This window comes from Saccopteryx leptura, chromosome 1 (assembly GCF_036850995.1).
Source record: "Saccopteryx leptura isolate mSacLep1 chromosome 1, mSacLep1_pri_phased_curated, whole genome shotgun sequence".
NCBI classification, from domain to species: Eukaryota; Metazoa; Chordata; class Mammalia; order Chiroptera; family Emballonuridae; genus Saccopteryx; species Saccopteryx leptura.
The window spans coordinates 99,256,835-99,274,647 of NC_089503.1; the positions used below are offsets into that span (position 1 = coordinate 99,256,835).

The window sequence follows — 17,813 nt, forward strand, 5'->3', positions numbered from 1 at the left end:
CAATGCTTTAACCCACTGCACCACCGCAGGTCAGGCCATACCTTTCATTCCTTAATTGACTTTGTGGTTGATTTATGTAGAGCATCATTGAAAAAAAATTGGAAACATTTTTCTAGTTGTTTTATTTTTCAAGGACCTCTTAAAATGACTTGTGCAGTAAAACATGATGGGGCCAGTTGCTTATAAATTTATGAGCAGAAGGAATAGCCCAGTACTTGGAAAGCCAGAAGCGTGGGAAGGAGAATCAGGTGGAGGAGTGCAGGCAGGGATTGAAACAGAAATAAAATTTAGAGAAAACTGTCTCTTGTCTTGGCTTAATTTGCAAGGAGTCTTATGACCTATTCTGTAGCCAGAACTGTCCTAAGCAAGTCCTAAGACAACTTGTAAAAAGAATAAAGGAAATTGAGGAAATTCGCCCGTGATTCTGTTTTTTCAGCTAGGAGAGAGAGATATATATATATACGTGTGTGTGTGTGTGTGTGTGTGTGTGTGTGTGTGTGTGTTATATAACTTTCCACTTCCTGTTTATGTTAAGCAGATGTGGTATCTAAGTAGGTGAACAGAAAGTGGTGGGCTTCAAGATTTCCTGTCCTTTCTTTAGTATTAATTTGACGTGGAATTGGGGCTCATGGAGAAAATCCTGCAAAAGGGAGGGAGAAGGGAATTAAAGAAGACCAGAAAGTGTTTAGTACGGAGACAACAGGACCCCTTAGACTTGTTACATATGGCTGGTTAGAGGGTATTCTCTTAGCCTTGGATTTTCATGTTGGTTAGAGTGAGAGGCTTCTGACTACTTTTTCCATACAAGATCATCTGGATCATCTGTGGAGAGAATGTGTGTAGTATTTGTTGGTAACGTTGATTTTACTGTTGAGGATCTTTGACAAAACATGATCTCTTCTAGAAGTTCTTTGTTTCCATAGATAATATCTGGGGTTTGACCTGATGTATTATTTTATCCCTAGAGCTCATGGTCCATGTGGGTGATTCAACTCAGATGGGCTGTGTTTTCCAGAGTACAGAAGAGAAGCTCATGACCAGCGTAGTCTGGATGTTCTCATCAAGGGAGCACAACAAGGTAAAGAGGAGGAACCGTCACTGTATGGTAGAAGCCCCTTGCCAGTGGTGTCAGGACAGGGGGGAGGGAGTGAATCGAGGCATCAGGTGCCGTGTCGTGGCATTGCAAGGGCTTGGGCTTTGGATCTTGTCTGAAGTGAGCCTTCTCCTAGCTTGACCACTTGGCTGAGCAATTTTAGCTTCCTGGTGGGAAAAATAGCTCTAATGAAGATGATGAAGATAATGGAGAAGGTAAAGTAGGAGAAGGAGAAGGAGAAGAAAATGCGTAGCTTTTAGGATAGTGAAGGCACATGTACAAGATAGTTCATGTGAAGCGTTCATACACAAGTTGGCAGCTCCATTTTCGTTTCCTCCCTCTTCTCCCTCTTTCTCTTTGTAGAGTTCATGGGATAATGAGGGGGATGGTTTTGTGGCCTAGCCAGAAAAGCTATGGGTTAGACATAAGAATGATTACATTTTTATTCTTATTGGGTTATTTTTGTGAATTTTCTTCTGTGCTTCCTTACCCCATTTTTGGGATGGAGGGAACTTCCATCACATAATGTTGGGATTAGTAGATCCTGAGGGCCAGGGTGAGGAGTATTTCATGAGAACTGTGAAGTAATGAATAGCAAGTTAGTTCAGTAGACCACTGATATCACTTATGGCATGGTGATGCATTCCTGGATCAGGCTGTGTTGTTAGGGACATCCCGAATACCTTACTGTTAAGAAAAGTTAAGGTGGAAAGTTTATAAAAGTTTCAGCTTTTATAAATAGGCCTGGCCTGTGGTGGCACAGTGGGATAGAGCATCGACCTGGAACACTGAGGTCACCGTTCGAAACCCTGGGTTTGCCTGGTCAAGGCACATATGGGAGTTGATGCTTTCTGCTCCTCTCTCTTTCCTCTCTGAAAATTGAATAAATAAAGTCTTCAAAAAATATATTATAAATTAAGACATATTCCAGAAGCCCTGGCCAGATAGCTCAATTGGTTAGAGCATCGTCCCAATATGCCAAGGTTGTAGGTTTGATTCTAGGTCAGGGCACATATAAGAGACAACCAGTGAATGCATAAATAAGTAGAACAGTAAATTGATGTTTCACACTCTGTCTCTCTCCCTTCCTCTCTCTCTCTCAAATCAATCAAAAAAATTTTAAAAAGAGACGTATTTCAGGTCATCCCTATAAAAAAGTCACCTAAGCTTAGCTTTGGCTAGGTAGCTCAGTTGGTTAGAGTGCCACCCAATATACAAGGTTGCTGGTTCAGTCTCTGGTCAGAGTATATTCAAGAGTGCATAAATAATTGGACAACAACAAACTGGTGTTTCTCTCCCTTCTCTCTCAAAACAAAAGGTCATTTAAACTTGATTCCTACATGCTGTCTTAGTAGGTCAGAAAGGGTAGCATCATGGTGGATTATGGGGAATTACATGTAGTCTCAGGTTCCCCTCTGGGAGTTTGTTATGCATTTAAGTATCATCTACGAAGTGAATCACAGCAGAATATAGAATGAGGATTGACATTTTGAGTTGTGAATTTGAATCACAAGAGACAAGAGGTTAGGGGCGAGGTCTTTTTATTTATCTTTGTGTCTGTATACCTATTCTCATTTCCTTTTCTTAAAATTAAAAAAAAAAACTATATTTACATACCTTAATTAAAAAATTGTAACACTTATTCATTTAATAAGTATTTTTAAAGCATCTGCCCTAATGGGGGACTTACAATCAAGATGGAGGGAGATACATAGTAAAAGAATGAAGAAATGCAGAATGCATTAGGTAATAGTAAGAGCTATGGAGGACAAGAAAGCAGAATCTTGCTGCTATTTTATATAGGTGGCGAGGGAGGCCTCACTGAAAAGGTGACATTTGAGCAGAGGTCTGAAGGAAATGAGGGAACAAACCTTGTGTATATCTGGGGAGAAGAGTGTCCCAGGTATCAAAGCAGGGGATGCAAGGGCCCTGAGGCCAGTACTCAAGGATAAGCAAGGAGGTCTATGTGGCTGGAATAAAATGGTGGGGATGTAGGTGAAGGACGAACAAGTAGAAGATGAAGTCAGAGGGTAAAAGGGTCTGTACTTTTAGTAGAAATGGAGGTGCCATTGGAGGGTTTTGAGTAGAGAAGTAACATGATTTAGCTTGTATTTCTGATGACTCATCTTCCGAGATTAGACTGTACTTGGGAATAAGCAGGGAGACAAGTAAGGCAGGAATCCAGGTGAGAGATGGTGCTTGGACCCAGTGGCTACCATGGAGGAGGTGAGAAGTGGCTAGATTTGGGATATATTTTGAAGGTAGAGGTGATGGGATTTGCTGAGGGATTCTAGATGTGAGTTGTTTGAGAAAGAGAGGAGTTAAGGATGACTCCAGGATATTTAGCCTGAGCATCTGGGGGGGAAACTTGGAAGTTCAGTTTCAGTCTTTTCAGAATTCCTATTGGAAATCCAACTGGAAATGCCACCAAGAGTAAGGGTGTGCTTTCACTTCCTTGTACTAGAGGAGTGTACAAAGTAAGAAGTCCTCATGCTCACCTCCTCACCCTTCTCTTCAGGTAGAACAGTTTGTAATTTGGCAGCATCCTTCACAACTACACATGACTGCACACGTGTGTGTGTTTACACTGTCATGTTATCTAATACTTACCAATAATACCTGTACTGCCTTCCTATTCCAAGGCTCATAACCCTCCCCACCCCTGCCCCCAACCCCACCTTGCCATCTCATACACTCTGTCTTTCCCTTCTAGGAGGAGATTATGTTGCGCTATTACCCCAACGAAGTCCTTGTGGGGTATCCCCAGAGCTGGGGCCGCTTCCAGAACCGTGTAAACCTGGTGGGGGACACTGCCCACAATGATGGCTCCGTCGTGCTTCAAGGAGTGAAGGAATCCGATGCAGGAAGCTACACCTGCCTTATCCACCTGGGGAACCTGATATTCAGGAAAACCGTTGTGCTGCGTGTGACTCCGAAGGAACCCCAAAGTATCTAACACTTGATTGGGGAGGGGTTAGGGACCTCCTAGCTGGCAAGCATGGCCAGGACTAGAGTGCGGCTCGAGAGGCTTTGAGAGTGCCAACTTGACTGCGCCATCACCCTCAGGTTCTGCCTGTGCTTGTATGACCCTGAGACCAGCCTTAAGACTGACGCCTCCTTGAGTCTGTTGCCCTGGGCACCTCGGTCGCCTCACCCTAGTTCTGGCCTTGGTGGTAGGTGAATGAAAAGGGAGCTAATATTTAGTGAACACCAGCCCTCCACCAGATCTCACTTGTTGCCAGTGTAATCTACCAATTTAACGATACAGGAACTTAGAAGATTAGAGTTGATGTTCAGTCAGTTTTACTCAGCTTCAAGAAAGGGGTTTTGTGATCTGTAGTGGAGGGGAAGATGATCTTGAGCTGGTGAGAGACAGCAAAGAACAGAGACAACAGGAAGGGGCCAGAACCAAAAATAGAGGGGTTTTCTGATCAAAGGTTCTGTGTTCTGGGAAACAGTAAACATTGAGGCCAGTGTGTAGGAGAATAAAGACTCAATTGTGTTGACTGAGAGTGGTTTGATAAGTGAGGGGTTAAAGTTAAACCATAACCCAGTTAGCAGTCAGGATGTGGCCTGTGGACTTTGCCTTTCTCTCAGGCCCTCAGGGGTTGGCCGTGGTTGGTTGAGGGCGGGGATGGGGTGAGGATGAAACACACCTTGATGCCGCTGGCCAGAGACTTAAACCTATGGAGGCCCCTCTTTGTTAATAGCAAAGGTCCCAGATAGAGAGGGAAGCAGGGTAGATAGCTTTCTTCACCCTCAGAAGTCTTATGTATACTTTGCAGACAAAATATAAGCCATTTAGTGGGAGCTCATTCAACTTCCAAGCCCTCTGGGCCACAGACACGTCTGTATCTGCCCCATCCTCATCAGTGCCTCGCCATCCTCGCCATCCTGAGCTGCCTTCTGCCCAGGCTCACCTGGGCCCCTGTGCTCAGGTGCATTCTCTGCTCCTCTTCACCCCCTTTCCATTGGCCTCTGCCAGTCAGCATGTAAATCTGCCCAACTCTTCCTCTTACCTTGTATCCTTGGCTTCTTTAGCTCTCACCTGTCTCTTTCTTTTTCTTTAAGCAGCTTTACTGAGATACAACTCACATACCATACAATTTACTTATTAAGGTACACCACTCATTGTTTTTTTAGTATACTCAGAGTTGTGCAGCCTTCAGCACAATCAATTATATATTTCTCCATGTAACCCAATAGCTTGCTAAAGGGTTGTGTGGTGTCTCTCATCTCAGTTCCTGTTAAATCCTCGGTGCACCGCGCTCTGGCTTCTGCGCCGGCCTCTGTTCTGGCTTAGATCACCGACTGCCCCCTGATCGCACATCCTCAGCCTTCTCTGCCTCAGGAGCCGTGGATAATGCATTCTGTATATATTCAGTAGATTCTATGTTGGACACTATTTATCTGTCTCTGTATATCACTCAAATATTTATCTATCTCTGTATATCACTCAAACATTCCACAATTGCTTCAAACACAAGGTATCCAGCCTCCCCTGCACACATCTCCTCAACCTCGGTTGGTGCCACCACCATCTACACAGTTATCTAACTGGGTGCCTGTGGAATGCACTTGGTTCTTCCCTTTCCAATGACCCCCAAACTAAGAGGTCAACACGTCCTGACCTTTCTACCACTGATTTTGAATCTGCCCCCTTTCTGGTCGCTCACCACCACCTCAGTTTGGATCGTCTTTGTCTCTATCTTGGACTGCAGGCCTCTCACTGATCGCTCCCCTCATTCTTGGCCACAGCTCACTCTTCACACAGTGCTCAGTTCCATCTTTCTAAACTTTCAGGGGGCCTCTTCATTGCTTACAGAAAAAAAGCCAAATTCCTGGTCGAGATAACCAAGGTCCTTCATGACGGAGATCCAGTTTTCAATCCAGCCTCATTCCTCCCCACGCTCACCAATGCAACTTCTGAGCCAGACCCAGGGGACTGTTTCTAAAAACACCATCCTGTCAGGCCTCCAGACACTGTACACGATGTCCCCACCCTCCTTCTCTGTGTTATCTGCCCAACAAACCTGATGTTCCCTCTAAGATTCAGTTTAAACTTCAGAACTTTTGCTGACAAATCCTCATCTCCATATAGAGTTGGATGCCCCTTTCTCTGTGCCCCTCTGCACCCCGTGTGGACTTTTATCTAGCAGTCTGGGGGTTTCTGTGCATATGGTGTCCCTCTCCTTGGAGGCAGGGACCACACATTATTCCTGTTTGTATCTTCCGTGTCTGTGATGCCTGGTGCCCAGGAGGCCTATGATGTCTTTATTTAGAGAATGAATTGAGATAAGTGAAGGGTACCATATGGCTGGAAGTGCCCCTGAAGGCCTTACTTGACACTGAGTATTAAAGCCTAGATCTTTTTGAAAAAAATCCTTTCCCGTAAAAAGATCAGTAGCCTCTAAGATGTCTGTTATTTCATTTGGTAAGCCACATTTTAAGACAATTGTTAACGCAAAAGGAAACCCTACTATAGGTGAGGTGCGATCCTCTTCTACCCACCTTCATCTATATTTTAGGAGTAAGCAAAGGGAGTCAGTCAATCTAATAGGTTTGGTTCTCAATCTAATAGAGACAGCTGGGGTCCTAGTGTTTTAACATGGAGTGGAGTCTGGCCTTCTGCCCCAAATTCCTGACCTGGCTGCTGCTACTCTGTATCTAGCTGGTGTGGCTCTGAGCCCTTTTCTGGAATACTGAGGCCCTCTCCTTGCCTCTCTCCTTTCCCAAGCATGGGCGACCCCAGTGGCCCTCAGACCTGAGATCCTGGGCGGCCATCAGCTGGTGATCATCGTGGGGATTGTTTGTGCCACTATCGTGCTGCTTCCTGTTCTGATACTGATTGTGAAGAGGACCCACAGGAATAAGAGGTACACGGCTGCTCTCACCTCTTGGGTTGGGAGGCTGGAGGTATGGGACTGCCGCTACCCTGAAATGGAAGGGAGTGGTAGGGGACCCTCACTGTGCCATTTTTACAGAAGGGCTGTTTCAAAATAGACTATCATCTGTGGACAATGTTATATTAGATGTCATCTGTATAGTAACCCCGCCCCTCACTCACTTTGATATTTTGTGAAGATTATAACCTGCGTCGACAAAAGTCAAAATCATGACAGGTGCTGGTGCAGAGCAAAGAGGTTTCTTCCAGTGCTGAAGCCTGGGAGATTGGTAGACTCCTGTCTCAAAGAACATCTCCCCTTCCTGCTCAAGCCTGTGGTTCTTATATGGACGGCAGAGGGTGCATTTTTTCCTATCCAGTTTTCTTGCTCGCTTTCGGCATGCTAGGGCCCTGTCCATTCATCTTTTTAGCTTTTGTTGTGCTTGGTGTAGGAACCTCTCCTGCAGCCATCTTGGTTAATGGGATAGATTCCCCTGGGTTCCTTGACCATCTATGGTCACAAGATTACCAGCTCTTTTACAAAAGGTGGTCTGAGTAGAGTATAATTAAGAGTATAAATCTTAAGCATGAACTATAATGGTGCCATTCAATGCCTGAGAGAAATAATTTTTAAATTATTTATAATATATGCTTCATATAGAAGCTCAGATTGTGAGGGCTGTAAGTGACTTCATTTAAAGGACCACATCCTAATTATGACAGGCTATTTTTGAATGGATGCCCTCACGCCCTAAATTATTGATTGTTGGAATGTATTTTTAAAGGCTTGATTTTCATCAGTAGTTCTCCAAGCTTCTCAAAATGCCCAGATGCTCTGACATGGGCACTTGTGTTTGTTTCATTGGCTATTTGCCCAGCTGTTGATGACATATGTTGCTAGAGCAAATTGACTCACTCATTGAAATAGTGTCCATGGGAAAGGGCCCTCATTAAGACTAAGTAAGGCTGGCTTTTGAACCTCCTTTTCCCATGTAACATGGATTCCACAGAGATTGCATATGCCTGCTACATTTGCACTTCTACTCCTCAGGGTCCTCTGATTTTTTTTTTTTTTTTTTTTTTTTTTTTTTTTTTTTTGACTGAGACAGAGAGTGAGTCAGAGAGAGGGATAGACAGGGACAGACAGACAGGAACAGAGAGAGATGAGAAACATCAATCATTAGTTTTTCATTGCGCATTGCAACACCTTAGTTGTTCATTGATTGCTTTCTCATATGTGCCTTGACCGCGGGCCTTCAGCAGACTGAGTAGCCCCTTGCTGGAGCCAGCGACCTTGGGTTCAAGCTGGTGGGCTTTTTGCTCAAAGCAGATGAGCCTGCGCTCAAGCTGGCGACCTCGGAGTCTCGAACCTGGGTCCTCTGCATCCCAGTTCGTCGCTTTATCCACTGCGCCACCACCTGGTCAGGCTCTGATTTGGTTTTGAACTTGGTTGTCTTCTCTGAGAGCCTTTGCTCCGGGCATGCTGGTAGCAGCACCAAACCGAGTTAAACCAGCTGGGTTCCATACCCTCTTACTTCCCCCCTCTGGGCCTCAGTTTTTCTGAGAATGAAGAACAGCACTTCCATGTCTACTAGTTTATTATAAAGAAATACTCATACACTGTGTGCACACATGTGGTCACTGTAGTATTTCTTATGATTAAAAATTGAAATCATCCTCAGTGTCTGTCAGAGAGGTGGTTATTCAAATACTTGGTATTCCATTCAGTGACATAACCACCCAACCCTGTATATGATGATGTGGAAAGATACCCAGTTCCATATTATAGAATATATAGTATGACCTCATGCTTATAAAAAAAGGAAATTACATAATGCTCATTTTAGCAGCATATATTGTGAATGTATTTTGTGTGAGTGTACTTGTGTGTATATCACGAGAAGTTTGGGAGGATAATTCTTCAATATTAACAGTAGTATTTGGTATAAAGGAAAGGGTAGGTCCTATGAAGGTAAAGGGTTTGCTAGAATGTCAGCCTCCAACTCTCTACATTTCTATATTATTTTATATATTTAACAATGAGGATATATAACTTTATAATCAGAAAATGCAATAAAAACATTTCTACTTGAAACAATATATATATATGGTTTCTTTTTTAGCTTTAACTAGAATTATTTTTTAGGCTGTACTTTAGGCCAGAATAGAAAAAAGAGTGCAAATTCAGTGGCAAGGGCTAAAGGCAGTGGCTGAGGACGGGGAAGGGGCAGGGCTTCTGATGTGGGATGTTTGTAAGGACCGTTCAGTGTGGCCCTTTGAACTGACATCTCGCTGTGCTCCAGCTGCCCGTCCTGGTGCAGCTCCATCTCCCTCATCCTCAGAGATAATAAAGTCCAATCCCAGGGCCTGGCTCTGTGCCTTCATTTAACACTGATGTAGACAGAAACTTACTAGAGTGATAATGGAGACGTGGAAGCTGTTGTTCCCCAGAACACCTTCCTGCTCTACACGAAAGAGATGCACTTCACAGATTTCCAGGTGAACTGGGTAGGAGTCTAGAGAGAATGGCTCCTGCCCTGGACTCTCCCTTCACAAAGCTCTGTAGGCACCTGTGAGTGTACAGTGCTGGCCAGTTAACTCCACATGTGTCTTGTGCCTTGCAGTTCAGAAACTTCCACAGCCCTGGTAAGAAGCCTGGAGAACACAAAGAAGGCTCAGCCAGAGGTAAGAGAACCCGCTGCCACTTTGCTGCTGTGCCCAATGAGGGTGAGGGAATACCGCTCCAGGATCAAGGTGGTGTCATTATCATTTCTCCACAACCTGTGCCTTACTCGTCATTATGTCTCCACACGTAGGTGAGTGACTGGCACAGGGCAGGGGCTCAGGAATTCATCACCACTGGAATACAGGCACCTGCAGAGTGGTGGGGCAGGCCGGGCCCACCCAGCATGGCCAGCACATCCTGGGCGGGCCTGAGGAAAGAGCACTGGACTTGGAGTCAGGAAGTCCCAATTCAAGTCCAGCTCTACTGCCTCTCTGAGACTGAGATTTCTCATCAAACCGGGATAGGGACAAACATAGAGGCCCTGCTGTGTGGTTCTAATAACGTGATGACATGAAAATGCTTCATAGTTTTCGAGGCACTGTGTAAATATACGGGAGAATTATGATACATTTGGAAGGACCTAATGGTTAAGACGAACTATTCAGCCTGACAGTGGTGGTGGAGTGGAGAGAGTGTTCACCTGGAATGCTGAGGTCACCAGTTCAAAACCCTAGGCTTGCCCAGTCAAGGTACATATGACAAGCAATCAATGAACAACTAAAGTGAAAAAACAACTATGAGTTGATACTTCTCATTCTCACCCCCCTTCCTCTCTTTTTTTTTTTTTTTTGTATTTTTCTGAAGCTGGAAACAGGGAGAGACAGTCAGACAGACTCCCGCATGCGCCCAACCAGGATCCACCCGGCACACCCACCAGGGGCGATGCTCTGCCGCGACCAGAGCCACTCTAGCGCCTGGGACAGAGGCCAAGGAGCCATCCCCAGCGCCCGGGCCATCTTTGCTCCAATGGAGCCTTGGCTGCGGGAGGGGAAGAGAGAGACAGAGAGGAAGGGGGGGGGTGTAGAAGCAAATGGGCGCTTCTCCTGTGTGCCCTGGCCGGGAATTGAACCTGGGTCCCCCGCACGCCAGGCCGACGCTCTACCGCTGAGCCAACCGGCCAGGGCCCCCCTTCCTCTCTTTGTAAAATAACTACATAAAATAAAAAGCATTTCAGTGCTTTAAGAAAGGATTAAATATTCAGAGACCTTTACAAAGAGAGGATTAAAAAGCACTTTTTCCTCCATGTTAGTCCATAATGGGGTTCTACATGATTGTTTCTCTAGGGACTGAGAAATGGATTCATTTCCTAGAACCTTTATTATTTTTTCCTTTCTTTTCCTTTCCTTTCCTTTTCTTTTTCTTTTTCTTTTCAACTTGAAAAAACTTCTTGGAAAGTTACCATCCCATCCTTTGGCCTGTCTGTGACCCCAGCGCAGGGCTCTCTCACAGTGTAGCGCAGGGCTTCCAGAAGCCGAGGGACTTTTTATGGGGTGGCACTGCTTCCCCAAATAATGACAGAAAGGGGAATCACAAAGTGCCACTGACCTCACAGATGTGAGGGCTGCCCTGCCATGTAAACCCTGGGAGAGCAACAGCGAATTAGCTGCTGACGGATGCCAGCTGTCCTGCTATGGTGCTAGTTAGAAGGAAGTAACCAGAGTAGATGTAATTGGGCAGGAGAAGGACTCCTGCTGCTCCCCAAACACCCAAGGAACAAGGACTCTTTGGCTTTTGAAGCAAAGAACTTGGTTCTTAAGATAGTGCTCTTTGCTAATGAATTAATTGACTTAATTTTCAGGAATACTGAGGACTGAATTATCGTTATTGATAATTCTCTAGCTCTCAATAACCCTTTCACCCTTCCAGGGTTTTGTTGTTGTTGCTTTCTTTTTCTTCTTATTTACTTTTTTAATTTGTATTTTGTTTTTTTGAACCTGCCAGTTTTCGTGGGTGACACCTGCGAATAGTAGCCGATGGCCTGCCTTTTCTCTGTCATGTAATCCTCTGATTTTTAGATGTTGATACCATTCCCCCCCCCCCCCCCCTTTAGAAACATGTGTATTCCTCAATAACGACACGGGAGGTGATCGAAGAAGACTCGAGTGAGAAATCGGAGGCCACCTACATGACCATGGTGAGGATGATTCTGGGCGGCTGAGCCAGCTGTCTGGGGATGGGAGGACCCGGGAAGAATGTGGCAAACTTGCGAGGGGGTGGAATGTGTCTAGGTCACTGGGGGGGAAAGGGATCCGAGGTGACACTGCTGAGGTCAGAGATTTTTCTAAGTATTAGGAAAGTCAGAAGCTGAAACTCTGCTGGATAGAAGAGTCATATCAAACTTCTCTTCACACCCAATCTTGAGTGCTAAGGGGCATTAAGGTTAGAGGTGATTGATTTTAGTGGTGAAAAGAGGGACCTTCATTAGTGCGTAGGCCAAGTGCCTCTGCCTGATCAGGAGATGGAACCTACTAAAGGGGGCACCGCAGACCCTTGGACAAGTGTTGTGTTATAAGGGATTGTTTTCCTTTTTATCAAAGGGTCCTTCCCAACTCTTAGATTTTTAAAATTTTTATTCCGTGACATTATGCATTGACATAATTTAACTGCTAGGAAGGCCGAATTCCGTATGATGACACGGAGTCTGACTCCTTCTTTCTCTTCGCTCAACCTCCCGGGAAGTGCAGCACCTAGAAAAGGCACCTGGAGTGTAGTGAGAGGGGTAAGGACAAAAGGAGTGAGCTGGCAAGGGGCACGATGTTATTTGTAGACTAGGTATAGGCACCAGGCTGTGAGCAGCACAGTGTTCTGCTGGTCGGGGTGGGCCATGGCTCATGTTTGTTCCTGGTGAGCCCTCACTGAGGGCACATGACTCCTGGATGAATGCCGATTGCTGCAGAGAAGGGTTCCGCCAGGAAAGAGGGAGGTCAGAGGCCTGACCTGGCTCCACCCAGTGGAAAGGTAGCTCCATGCTGAGGTTGCAGTTGACTCTAACCATTCCCCCGTCCGTCAGTCCTTCTCCCATTATTGCCATGTGACACTATGGTAATTTCCAGGCTTCATCCTGCCTCTTAGAGACCTGTTGAGACAGCGGCATTGTGGCTGCTACCGAGTATGTCACCACCTGGGTGACGCTGTCTCTACAGCCTGTGGGGTAGAAATGACGTGGGTGTGAACTGCCTCCCCATGCTCAGTGCTCAGGGGCTTGTGATTTCCCTCCAGGAAGCAGCCCCTCTGCCCTCTGGAAACGAATGGATCTGGTAAAGCGAGTGCATGAGGGGCCAGGACCAAGACTGCTCAAATTATTGATTTCTTTTTCTTTATTGATATTATTGATCTATTTTTAATTGAATTTATTGGGTTGACACTGGTTAACAAAATTATATGGGTTTCAAGTGCACAATTCTACAGCATATCTCTGTACACTGTAGTGTGTTCACCCTTTCCCCCCAAGATCAAGTTATTTTAAAACACTATGTACCAAATTAAATAAGCCTGTGGACAAATTCTGGCCTGCAGGCCACTTGTTTGAGAGCTCAGGTATAGAGGTGTTTTTGGATAGGGAGCAGGAGTAGCATAGAACCTTTAATTTTTGTTGTTGTTGTTGAATTGATTAAATTTCCTTGAATGAAGGGGCATCATGCTGCGTCCCCTTTCTGGGTTTGTACAGCACAGTGGCTAACATGACAAGCTTTGGAGTTGGACAGACCCAGGTTCAAATCCTGACTCTGTTAGAAGCTTGATGATCTTGAGCAGGTGACAGCCTCTCTGAGCCTCAGTTTTCCCATCCTTAAAATGGGATAATACCTACCTCCCAGGTGGTGAGGATCAGAAGAAATAGCACATATAAAAGTCAGAACTGGGTGAATAGATGGAAAGAGTTCAGTTAGTGGTAATTATTGATTTAAATACTTTTTACAAATGTGCTTTGTGTTTCTTTCTTCCCTTCCCCTGTAGAACCCAGTTTGGCCTTCTCTGAGGTCAGCACCAAATAACCCACCTGGAAAAAATTTGACTGGGGAAATGCCAAGAACAGAGCAAGCCTTTTGAGAAGAAAGGAGAGTTTGCTTTACCTCTAGGAGGGGCAGGGATGCTCCTCTGTGTATCCTGAGTTGCTGTGCCCACTATTGCAGACCACCACCCACTCCCAGCTGTCCTCCTGCCTCATTGGTTGGTCAGAGGGCTGAAGATGGAGGGTTCAGAGCCTGGCAGAAAGATGGGGCAACCTGGCAGAAGAGGCTCCAATGGAGGGAGCGTGGACACTGGCCCTGGGGACCCCGTCTGAGCTGCTGAAGCATCATCAAGCACTCCATCTGATTAGACACTCAGTGTGGATGGCGTTCTTTGTGGATTGAGTTACTGAGAAGAATTGCAGAAATAAAAAAACAACCAAATGATTCCTTTGGCACATTATCCCTAAATAAATGTGGTTGGTGGAAATTGTCCTGTTTGTATAGCCTGGCTGAGGGTCGAGTGGAGTGTTGGTGAGGCACTACGGAAACAGCTGGAGTGAGTGGAGGAATGCTATACTGTGATTTAACACATTGAGGACTGTTTTTGGTCCTGGGAAAATTTTGGGGGAGGTTAGAAGTGGGGTATGAACACACCTCTAGGATATGACCCAGTGCTTCTTAATTCTGGCTGGGTATCAGAATTGCTGGTGGCTCTTTGCTGAGTCTCACCAGAGGCACCCTGGAATTCCTAGATGGGAAGATAACAATTTAACTCTTCTGAGGTTCCTATACATTTTGGTTACTATTGTAAGATTTAAAGGGGTTAGTTTTTAAAATATTTTGGTTCTGAGTTCCTGTTTCTAGACTGGGCCCAACTCAGCCCTTTCCTTGATTGCTGTGGGCCCTTACTCATTCTCTGTCCCCCACCCTTTCTATTAGCTATTCAGGGCATGAGAAAGAGGCCTTTTTATGGCTCTCTGATTTCTGATACAATTTAAAGTGAAGCTACATTAAAAATAAATTCCTTTAACTCTTTAAAGATCAGGACCCTCATAACACACCCATTGTTAACTCTCTTTTCCAGCTGTTCAGGGTCTCCACTTGTGGGCCCTTAGCTTCTTTTTGTTGTTCAGCCACAGCTAGGAGTCATTAACCCTTTGAGTAGTACAAATGTTCACGTACCTCCTCATTCAAAGGGCTAACAAAAAACTCACTACTCAAAGGGTTAAATATTTCCTTCTTACCGTTTAGCTCTAAATGAGGAATATGTCAATAGTTTACAATATGTGAATATCCTGTACAAGACATACTAGAAGGGCACTTAATGTCATGATGACTCTTTGATATCCTAATAGTTCATAGAGAAGTGGTTTCATTTCTGGGCTATTCAGTAACATGTTGTCCTGGGCCAAGTGGGCCTTTTCCACTTCCTCGAATATTATCCGCATAGGATGAAGACCTTCAGGACACAGGATTAGGTGGGTGGACGGTGGTTTCATATCTGTAATTCTGGGTTGAAGAGAATAAGAGGGTAAGAGCTGGAGGGTGGGCTAAACAAGGGGCCTTTTTTTTTTTTTGTATTTTTCCGAAGCCAGAAATGGGGAGAGACAGACTCCCGCATGCGCCCGACCGGGATCCACCCGGCACGCCCACCAGGGGGCGACGCTCTGCCCCTCTGGGGCGTCGCTCTGCCGCAACCAGAGCTCTAGCGCCTGGGGCAGAGGCCAAGGAGCCATCCCCAGCGCCCGGGCCATCATTGCTCCAATGGAGCCTTGGCTGTGGGAGGGGAAGAGAGAGACAGAGAGGAAGGAGAGGGGGAGGGGTGGAGAATCAGATGGGCGCCTCTCCTGTGTACCCTGGACGGCAATTGAACCCGGGACTTCTGCACGCCAGGCCGACGCTCTACCACTGAGCCAACCGGCCAGGGCCGGGCCTTTTGATCATGGAAGTGTGGGCACACCCCTCTAGAGTTTGACTTGCCTAAATTTGAATTTGATTCAAAGTTTGACTTACATTCTGGTTCAGCAGTTGTAACTGAGGGAGAGTCATAGGAAGCCCACTTCTGTCTTCCAATCCTGCCTCCCCATGAACCTTCCTGTTTTATGCAGGATAGAGTCAAGGTTGAGAGTAGAAACCCACAGCTGTCAAATATTAATTTTGCCTAAAAGTAAGACAGTACTGCAGGGGGCCATGAAAAAGACCTGCTCGCTCCATCTTGCCTTTCTCCTAGGGGTGACTTTGTGTTACATTCAGGAACATGGAGGCATAGGGCACACGGAGTGGGCTTCACGGTCCAGCAGGCCTGGCTTAAATCCTGGCTCTGCTCTCCAGTATTGCAGCCTTCAATTCACTGAGGCTGTTCTCTCTACATGTGAAATGGAGAGTCCTAATATTTTTGGGGGGAGGACTAGATGAGGTCATTCAGGGATGACTGCCTGGTCTGAGCCCTCCATCCTCTTCCAACGTGTGCTCCCCAGTGGGATTTGTCTTCTGGTGATTCAGTCCCCATCTCTCTTTAATTCTTTGTTCTATTTGCAGGAACCCTTTAACCCAAAATACCCAAGTTCCTCTTCCCTTCCAAGGAGAGAGTTGGGAAGCAGAGCTTGGGGAAGAGCTCTGCATAACTGAGGGCTGCCATTCTGAAGGGCAGGAAAGCTGCTGGAGATGAAGTGAGTTAGGTCTCCTTGTAGTAAGCCCATTAGCAAGCAGTTTTGTTACAAGAATTTGCCATGAGTTAAGTCTACAGAATCCCAGATGCCTCCATGTTCAAAGGCTGCCAGAAGCACACAGGTTTCTGCCAACAGAAAGCAGTTTGAGGGGGAAGGAGTGGGGCCACCAATGAATAATGAAGCATCAGATGATGCTACATTTGTAGCACCAGAGTTTGGTTATTGGCATTGAAAACAGTTCAGTCTGCACTGGGGACCAGTAGAGGATGTGCTTTCTTTAAAAGGCTTCAGCCTTCCACCTGTCCTTCAGTCTTTTGTTCCTTGTTGCCACCCACTCTTTTTTTCTCCTTTTGCCTGGTCACTGTGCTTACATGTCTACATTGGCCATTAAAAACCCCCCACTGTGTGTGTGTGTGTTTGGCAGAGCTCATGCTGCCGCTGAATAAGCTCAGCTACCTAGAGCCAAACAAGCTTAGGTTCCAAGTTTAGTCCTCTTACTAAGAATAGACAGAGTTTCCCAGGACTACAGACCTGTCCTGACCAGGTTGTTTGCAAATGTGGTCTAGTCTTCCTCAAGAGTGATTAGGCAACCCATGACCACTTCTGTAAAACCCAACTCTCAAAACACCTCTTCTTTATTAAAAAATAAGGAAACTCGGAGCTTTCTCAGAAAGCTAAGGCCATTGTGGTGAGAACTTCCAAAGCACCTGTCTGAACTCCATGCCGTATGTTCACGGCCTTCTGAATTCAGAATTCAGGTGCCATCTTGTCTATCCATCCACACTGTCCATATTTTTTCATGACAGGAATCTTGTGTTACATATAGCCTTGTCTTTCCGTCTTCTGAGTCTTTGCTCTTGGTGTTCCCCTGCCTAGAACTCCCTTTCTCTTCTTACCTGCCCAAATCAATACTCCTTTAAGGTGCTGCGTGAGTCCTGCCTGGGGAATCTCCTATTTCTCATATCTTCCTAGATGTCCCTACACTTACCAGATTTTATCTTCTGTTGTCCTCTAGTTGTTTTTAGGTGTAGGGCTTTAATTCTCCCAGAGCTCCTAAGCTCTTAGAGATCCTGCGTTAGGTCTTTCTGTGAGCTCTGCTGCATCTGACCCCATGTGGGACAATCCTTTGTGGAATGGAGTTCCTGGGGAGTGGAGTGGGAAAATGTGCACAGGCAGCTGCTGACCTGGCTCCCAGTCCTGGTTCGACCACTGTACGAGGCTGTGTAAGGTCAGGCTGATGGAGGTTCTACTGGGCGCTAGATGCAAACAGACATTTGTTCTCCATTCGTTCATTCTCATCTGCTCAGAGACCAGTGGAGGCCCAGCAGAACATCAGAATAATAAGACAATCCCTATCCTTAAAGAGCGACAGTCTAATTGGGGAGATAGGAAGTGTCAACAAAAATGACAATACTCTCCAACTTTTATTAACATGAAGACCCAACAAATACCAGGTGTACTTTGATTCCCATTCCTTAGGAAATGGTATTGTCCTCATTGTGTTATATTGAGAGTTTATCCATTTGTCTACCTATCTAGAATGTCAGCTCTCAAAGGGTGAGCTGTGTTTCATGCATTTCTGGGTCTGCAGATTCTAGCTTAGTCTGTCACATGTGGGGCATTAAATAGATATTTGAGTTTGTTGAATGAG

The 17,813-nt window shown here is 45.6% G+C and overlaps 1 protein-coding gene across 1 annotated transcript in view; it reads left to right on the forward strand.

Annotated features, from left to right (window-relative positions):
• JAML (junction adhesion molecule like) overlaps window positions 1–13,983 on the forward strand; it is a 30,480-nt gene extending 16,497 nt beyond the window's left edge. Inside the window, exons 7-12 of the mRNA XM_066372433.1 lie at window positions 966–1,078; window positions 3,807–4,041; window positions 6,831–6,969; window positions 9,602–9,662; window positions 11,594–11,677; window positions 13,498–13,983. Coding sequence (XP_066228530.1) covers window positions 966–1,078; window positions 3,807–4,041; window positions 6,831–6,969; window positions 9,602–9,662; window positions 11,594–11,677; window positions 13,498–13,590 — 725 coding nt within the window. The 3' untranslated portion in view covers window positions 13,591–13,983. The remainder of the gene's footprint in view (window positions 1–965; window positions 1,079–3,806; window positions 4,042–6,830; window positions 6,970–9,601; window positions 9,663–11,593; window positions 11,678–13,497) is intronic.
• Window positions 13,984–17,813: the final 3,830 nt, after the last annotated feature.